Below are 9235 nucleotides of genomic sequence, written 5' to 3'. Positions count from 1 at the left end.
GTTTTTAAAATGTTGCACTTTTATCCCTATTTTTTTTATTTTGAGAAATAATAGGACAGTTAAGGAAAATTAAAATATAGGTTATTAATTATTTTTTAAATTTTAAATTATTTTCTCTTTCTTATTATTCCTTAAAATAACTATTTTAAATTAAAAATTAATGAATAATTTATTGAAATTAATAAAAAAATGATTTAAAATAATTAAAAAATATTTTTCCATCAATTTAAAATATAAGTCTTTTAAAAAAATAAAGGAAAAATATAAGTTTATTTATTTTGATTAGTTTTTAAATCTTAAATGAATTTTTTATTATTTTGAGAAAGAATAAGAAAGTAAAAATAATTTAAAATATAATTAAAACCCTATATTTTTTTTTCATTTTCCTATTATTTCTGAAAATAATAAAAAAAAATATAAAAGTACAACATTTTAAAAATATTGAGTATATTTACCGCAAAAAAAAAAATTGAGTATAAAAGTATAATATTTTAAAAACATTGATTATATTTACTGCCGAAAAAAAAATTAGGTATAAAAGTGTAATATTTTGAAAATATTAAGTATTTTGACAGCAATTTACACTTTAGTATATATACATTAATATATTCTTTTTTAATTAAGGCACCGTCAGTGATTTATACTTAAATAATTGACTGTTATACGGGTAAAATGAGCTAATTATATAGATTTACTTTGGTTCAGTGGTGGCAACATGAAAATAAAGGGAAGACTTTATATGACTTTTTTTTTGAACAAGACTTTATATGACTTTCTTATTAGCCATATATCTCTAAAGTGTTCTCATTGTGCTGACCATTCCATTTTTCTCTTTCATCTCATATATATGGGTACCTATACAGCTTACAAAAAAATGAGTACCCTTGGCCACTGGCGAAGAATGTGGGGACATTTTTCTTTTCTTTTGCTTCCCTGAACAGAAATAGTAGTTTGATCCCGGCCACCTTGAAAAACAATATTTGTCATCTTCGTTAAAATGCAACACCAATAAAGTACTATTTATTGCATGTACTTTATAGCCATTCATATTACGAATATTGCTCATGATCTATATAAATTAATATATATATATATATATATATTATTGAATGTACTTTCTAGCCATTCACTAATTATACTTCAATTATTCGTGAAAAGGCTAGCTAGCTAGCTAAACTGCCACTGTTGGTATTTGTCACTTAAGCTATTCACTCTATCTCATAATACTTATTAAATTAAAATAAATAAAACTTAATATTAAATTATACTAATAATAATATGCGCTATTTTTTTGCGCTATTTTCTTGTAATGTTGGGCACCATTCGTATCTCTTAGCAATCAATAATGATGTATGATGTGTGTATATATATATTTTAAAATAAGTGTATCGAGAAAATTGCAGTCGTATCAATTTGTTATTTTAATAAAAATATATATAACTAACAATATAAACAAAGTACTATTTAAAAGTATTCATAACCATAAATATTATGTATACATTTTATAATATTGTTATGTCTTCGGTGGTTGATTTTTTTTTTTTTTTTTTGGTTCTGGGAGGAAAAAAAACATTAGTGTACTATGGTAAGCAAGTTTATATATAATAAGAATGAATGGTAACGGTGCTAATAGAAATAGTAGTTTAAAAAAGTAAAATGATTTGGAGACAAAAAGGAGATATATCAGTAATTAAGATTAGGTAGTCAGTGTGAGATGAAAGCTCTCAATCCGTACTTGTTTTGCCGAAAGCTATAAATGTACATACATTTATCTGATAAATATCATGCATGATCGAATTTGTGTATATAGCTGTACGTACACGGCTCTATCGTGTCAGCCACCATTAATTACTTTTTATTATCTAAAAGGGAAGTTGGAAATACTATTATTAACTTATTTATATATCAAATCTCATATATGAATACTTTACAAGAATATATATCAAAAAGTTCCTAAGGAAATGTTTGATGAATCAATGATCTACTCTAGTAATAATAATATATAGAGATATAGTAATATTATATTCTTCGTTTGTGGTTGCTAATGATATGCTAATTAATTGAAAAAGTGCATAGATTCTATAGTCCAAATAGATAGACGTGACTATATATAATATATTTTTTACTTGTATAGCTAAATTACTGTGTATAAATTGTGAGAAAAAGTAAATAAAAAAATTTGTGATTGAAAGGCTTTTCTTCAGTCACAATTATAAAATGATTTGGAATTTTAAAAGGTGTATATCTTTCTAAAAATAAAATATAATTTGTAATTAAGTAGGTTAAAAGAAATCAAGAAAATATATAATAATAAAAGCATATATTATATGAAAGAAAAAGTCAAAATTAATAACCAAACTACATAACTTTTAACAAAAAAATGAATCAAGCAAGCACTTTTTTTAATTGCATGCATGCGTCATATGTTTGATCACACGCTGCAACCCTGAAAGAAATTCGTTATGGTGATCAGAAGAAGAAACTGACTAAACATTGGCCGGAAAAAAAACTAAATATTGGCCGAAAATATCATTTTCAATAAAGAGCTCCTAGTCTTCTACGAACTATATATATATAAATATATTTATATATTCTGTCATAGAATCAATTAGTAAAAAATAGAATAAACCGACGACAGAGAGAGATAGAGAAGGGAACATATAAATATATATATATATATATATGCACCAATAAAATATTATTCCATTTGAATGGTGGGCCCAAAATTTCTGGATCACTACGAATGTTCAAATAAGGGACATAGAGATCAGCAGATTACTAATCTTAAACGTGGGCTAGTTAATCCTTTCAAATATATTTCCGAAACTTATATTTTTTTATTTTACTTCTACTTTTTATATTATATCATACATTAGGTTTTTTATTTTATTTTATTTATACCATTTAAATATTATATTTTTAAAGATTTTTTTAAAACAATTAATCTATATATTTTTCAATAGCAATCTATATTTTTTTATTCTAATTATTAATATTATAAAATATATAATCAACTTACAAATATATCATATTTTATATTAAGTCTATGTAATGTTGTGCTAAAATAAAAATAAAATCTATTAAAAGATTAAATATAATAATATTATAAAATATAAATAAAACTCTTTAAATAGGTATATAAATATATAGAAAGAAAAAAAAAGATAAAATCTATAAATATATATATAAATTTTATTTATGTTTATATATATAAAAAGAAAGAGGGAGATAATAATATAATATGTTTACATAATAAATAATATAATATAAATTTACCTAAACACTATAAAAAAATATAAATGATAAAATATCTATTGTATACTTTTTTAGTACTAAATATAGCTACTAGCTACTAGATTGTGAGTGCTCTTAGGTAGCTAAGCTTAGCTATAAGGTATATAAATGGTATATGTGTGCATTATGTCCTGAGCTAGCCTTAATATATGTATGGAATCACTTAATTGTCTAGCAACTTGGATCCCAATAGTAACTTTATTCCTTTAAGTAGCACGGCCTATATATACCTTCCACACCCTCTTACTTCTTCTACAGGCCTCTCTCTCTCTCTCTTACTACTACTCTTGGCTACCTCTTGCTTTTATTTTTATTTTCATCTTTCTTAAAATATCTTTATCTTTATAGCTATATATATATATTTATATTCTATTCTATTCATCAGTACTGTACTTCAATACTGTTCAACTATACCATTATGGAGAATCATGCAGAAACTCTCAGGTGCATACATATGAAGTCTTTTCTTATCTCTAGCTTTCTCTAACACATATTCATAGACATGATCCACACACGTAATCTCATGAGTCATCTATCATATATAGTGATATACATGAGTGTTTAATTGTTAACTATATATTTAATGATGTATTCTATAAGATATGTAATGCAAATTTATATATATATAAACAGGAACAGGTGTGCAGCATGCTATAGACAGTTTAACAGAATGGATCATCTAGTGGAGCACATGAGAATATCATATCACTCAGTTCATGAACCCACCTGTGGAATCTGCAGGAAACACTGCAGATCATTCGAGTCTTTAAGGGAACATCTTATTGGTATTTATACATATAATTACAATATTGGTGATTGATATATATATATATATATATAATCCCTTTTATTTCATGCTTTGAAATCAATTAGTTTTAATTTTCAGGGCCACTGCCAAAGCAAGAATGTAAAAGCATATTCAGCACGAGAGGATGCAGATTCTGCTTGTCCATATTTGACAGCTCTTATTCTGTCAGAGTTCATCAAGAGAGATGTCAACTCTCTGGTCTCAATGCTGTAATTAATCATCCACATATATCTCCCCAGCTATATCATTAACTATACATATAAAAATATATATTTTAATTTTTAGAAAAAAAATATAAAAAAATTTGATGATTAAATTAATATGAATGAGTTTTTGTAGGGAGTACTTGGTCGGTTGGCAAATTTAGGAATCCGAGACAATCTGGATAGCATAAATAGCAGAGGTGGTAGAGGCACACAAGTGGTGGCAATGGCTTGCAAAATGGTTGGGGGTGGCATGGATGGCACACTTGATGTGTGCGCAAGGGTCTGCCTCATTGATCAAAATGAAAACATTATATTCCATACTTATGTCAAGCCCACCATTCCTATCACTAACTACAGGTACCCCTATAGATATGTATGTATATTAAGTACGTAGTACACTTTGAAATGAATGCAAAGGAATTAATATATTGTATGATGATTTCATCAGGTATGAAACAACAGGCATTCGTGCTGAGTATTTAAGGGACGCTATGCCACTGAGACAAGTGCAGACTAAGATTCATGAGTTCCTGTGTAATGGGGAACCCATGTGGAGGATCCGACCCAGAGGTGGTAAAGCTAGGATTCTTGTAGGTCACGGTTTGGATCATGACCTCGATCGTCTCCAGATTGAGTATCCATCACTTATGATCAGGTAATTATAATACTTAATAAAAAAAGCCATTATATATATATAATAGTCCTAATAATTAATATATATATATATATATACATATCATCATATATTTGCGCAGGGATACTGCCAAATATCCTCCCCTGATGAAAACAAGCAAGCTCAGCAACTCACTCAAGTATCTGACTCAAGCATATCTTGGGCAAGTTACTACTCCTTTTTAGTAATTATACTATTATTCCCTATATACATTTGATTAAAATAATACTTAATTAATAAATGTATAATATTGATTACAGTTATGACATCCAAATTGGAATTCAAGACCCTTATGAGGATTGTGTTGCGACAATAAGGCTTTACAATCGAATGAGAGCACAGAATCACAGAGCGGAGGACTATCCATTGGCTTCTGACCCTCAAAATCGCAACAACTTTGCTTCGTGGAGACAATCTGAGCTTGAAAGAATGAGCCCTGAACAAATGTTGGATATCTCTAGGTCTGATTACTACTGTTGGTGCTTGGACTCCAATTAATTATTATATATCTATATATATTCACCTACGTACTTATATAATATAATATAATATATATATAGCTGCTATCTATAATTCTATCATCATAGAGTTATGATCGTAAGTCAGCCTAGCTATTATATATAATAATCAATAATAAAATGGGAATATATATGATGTTATTTCCATTATATTTATATATATTATCATATGTATGTTTCATAGCAATTTTAGTTTATTATGTCAAGCCAAACCGAATTCATGATGTACCATATTCAAGCAATCATGATATAATATAAATTATTATTGCCTATTATTAATTAATAGTTATCTTCAACTTCAATCCGATATAGTTTCAATATAAACGTGCACTTATTTTACGTAACTTAAAAAATATTTGACTAACATACGTACTTTCAATAAACATACATACAGCTGCTTAGTTTTATTTTAAAAATCTATTAAATATATTTATTAAGTGAAAAATTAAACCTAAACATTATTTATAATTATTTTTTTTAAAAATTATAATATTTTAGATTATTAACTACGCTATTTAAAGTATAAAACATTCATCATATTATTCAAATGACATATTTATGATTATAGAAAAAAATTTGTTATTCTTGATAGAAGATAAATATTATTATGATAATTTTTTATTTAGTTTCATGTTTTCTTTTAAAAATAATAAAAAATTTGATAAAAATTAAGATTATGTATTATATATTATTATAGTAATGATATTTTATAACATTTGAATTTATATTAATATAATTATTAAATATTTAATTTTATATTAAATATTATTATAATACATTTATTTTATATTATTTGAATTTAAATTAATATAATTAATAAATATCTATTTTGAATAACTTATAAAAGTATATTTCACTAAATATTTGTAATATGAGTTAACAAAAAAATCGTTAAAATCAAAAATTTTCATTATCTATACACTTTTTATAGAGATATATATTTATATAATATAATTAAGAATAAATAACATTTTTGCCACCCGAACTATGACCATTGTATGTTTGTGCCCCCCGAATGATTCACAATGTTAAAAATTCCCTTCGAACTATGCACGTTACTGAAATATGAGACTTATGTTAGATTTCATCCTAAGTGGCTAACAGATTGATGATGTAACATTTTGTCTCTTGATGCGACAGTGCCATGTATAGAATAATTAGAAATTTTACCCCTTAAACTTTGACCACTACCAAATTGTGCTATTTTTATTAAAACTATTTTTTTTATATAAAATGATAATTAAATCCTTAAAGATTAAAAAAAAATCATTTTAAAAGATTGAGAAAATAATCTATAGTAAAAGTTTCAAATTAATTAAATAAAATTCAAATACTCACAAAATAAAAATCTAATTAATAGCAAATAACTTTTTTTTTACTTTTTCTTTTCATTTACAATATAAAATAAATATATTTTAATATAAAAATTAAAAAATAAATCCTAAAACAAAGTTTTTTCCCCTTTGTCCTTCTCTTAAATTAAAATTTTTATTTATTTATTTAAGTCTTTCGTCCACCTCTTTAATTAAAAGTTTTTTGTTTTTGTTTTAGTATTTATTTTAAATGTTCATTCTAAAATATTTTTAATTAATATTGTAAAAGAAAAAGTAAAAAAGAGTTATTTGTTGATAATTAAAACTTTTATTTATTAATAATTTAATTATTATTTTTAAGAAAAAACACATATATATTTTTATAAAAGGGGTAGAATTTGGTAGTGGTCAAAGTTTGGGGGGCAAAATTGATAATTATTCTACACATGGCACTGCCACATCAACAGACAAAATGTCACGTCATCAATATGTTAGCTACGTATAACGAAATCTCACAGAAGTCTCATATTTTAGTAATGTACATAATTCGGAGGTATTTATTCTATAATTAATATGCATGTAAGCTCACCTATTTGCACAAAATAATGTTATCACTTTCATATATATATATATATATATATATAACAGGTAAAAGTAACGTGCAAATAAGTAATTTTTCATTTAAAAAAAACAAAATGGCAAAATAAGAGAATATGTATATTTATATCTTATTTCACTATTATATATATGTTTGGATAAACAAAATACGTTAAATGACAAAATAAATAATTAATAAAAGAAAGAAAAAAATAAATTTAAACACATAAATACTTTTCGGTTATAGTTTTGAAACCATAATTGATAGAGTAATTTAAATATATATTTGTTTAAAAGAAGATTAGTTTAAATACCTTAATGTCAAATTTTAAAATATGTGATGGGACTCATTTGTTACTTTTTATTTTATTTTTCAATTTATTTACCTTATTTATTTATTTTTAATTTATTTACTTTATGTTACAACTAAATTTCGAGAATAAATAAATAGTCTTGAAATGTAGGCTCGCAAGAGATAAGCTCGGAATTAACAAGTATTCAGTATATATACTTGAACAATTGATCATGAAGTTCCAAGGTGCCACGTCAGGGGTAATCGAGCTTGAAAGAAGAAGTCTCCTCCGAAAGGTGAGTTCGAAAGGCTAATCAAATAAGGAGGTAACGTTGAGGCTATGTGCAAGCTCGAAAGTGCATTTGTATACCACCGTTTTGGCCAATGACAAGTAGACACAAAAATGACAAAAAATAGAATAACACTGAATAGAAAATAAACAACACAAGAGTTTTTATAGTGGTTCAGCCTCAGAGAATTGGTAATAGCCTAACCCACTCTATGTTTTTATACATGCCAACGTACACTTAAGATTAGATGAACCCTGGCCAACTGAGTTTCTCAAGTGCAAGCAGGAAATATTTTGACAGAATGTCTCTAGAGAATTAAATTACACCTCCCAAGTCTAAAAATCCAAAAGTCCCAAAGAGAGTTCAAAAAAAGAGTGTCCCCCAAATGAAGCCATGAGCCTTGTATTTATAGGCTCATAGATTGTACAAAATGGGCCCTGAGTTTTAACTCAGTCTCCAGCCGTTTCAACTACATTTAATTAATAAAATAGTTCAAAATATTAATCAAATTCAAAATGCAACAAAATTGGCTATTATTTCAGGATATCTAAGAAAAATCCTCCGGCAGTTACAAACATTTCTGGTTGGAGATGTTGCTGAGATTTTGCTAGAGAAGTTACTGGTCAGTAAGTTCTTGAAACGCTGCTAGGGAACTTATCAATCAGTAAGTTCCTAAACTGCTGCTAGGGAACTTACTAGTCAACAAGTTCCTGAGATTCTGAAGTCTCTGGTCGGCATGTTTATGAGATGCTCCTTTGAAGTCTTTGGTCGGTATGTTCCTGACCAGAGGCAACCACTCTTGCACTCACGGGTCAGTAACCTTCTGACTAGTAATGAATTATAAGCTCTGCCCAGTAGGTCATTTCCTACTCTTTTACACTCCCTCTGGTCGACACATTTTTTGATCATCAATGCGCCACCTAGTATAAATATATTGCCACTTTTGTCACCTCAAATTGCCACGTCATTACATTGATTTTTTGGGAATAACAATTTCCCCCCAAGTTTATCATATGTATTTAACATATGATGAATGTTTTAATGGGCAGTAATTATCAGAGCAGTCCAAGAACACTATGTCCGAACAGCAACTTTCAAAAGGGGTGAATGTCCGACTAGCATTATATTTGTCATTGGATATCCAAGCAGCAATCTCCATGAGAAACCCACGTGGTAATTAATTTTGGTACCTTTTGTGTTACAAATTCCAAAATAAATGGCTTTCAATATTCTCTGACTTTTTT

At 26.7% G+C, this 9235-nt stretch overlaps 1 protein-coding gene across 1 annotated transcript; it reads left to right on the top strand.

Moving 5' to 3' along the window:
* The first annotated feature begins 3567 nt into the window (after positions 1 to 3567).
* On the top strand, positions 3568 to 5732 carry LOC133816153 (RNA exonuclease 4). The gene is made up of 7 exons (XM_062248804.1): positions 3568 to 3738; positions 3928 to 4079; positions 4181 to 4311; positions 4442 to 4665; positions 4757 to 4963; positions 5064 to 5144; positions 5242 to 5732. The coding sequence occupies exons 1-7, from the start codon at positions 3713 to 3715 to the stop codon at positions 5477 to 5479; spliced, it is 1059 nt and encodes a 352-aa protein (XP_062104788.1). The 5' UTR covers positions 3568 to 3712; the 3' UTR covers positions 5480 to 5732.
* The last annotated feature ends 3503 nt before the right edge of the window (positions 5733 to 9235 follow it).

Source organism: Humulus lupulus, chromosome 2 (genome assembly GCF_963169125.1).
Source record: "Humulus lupulus chromosome 2, drHumLupu1.1, whole genome shotgun sequence".
Classification (NCBI taxonomy): domain Eukaryota; kingdom Viridiplantae; phylum Streptophyta; class Magnoliopsida; order Rosales; family Cannabaceae; genus Humulus; species Humulus lupulus.
The sequence above is the reverse complement of the archived record's forward strand: the minus strand, read 5'-3'. Positions and strand labels throughout refer to the sequence as shown.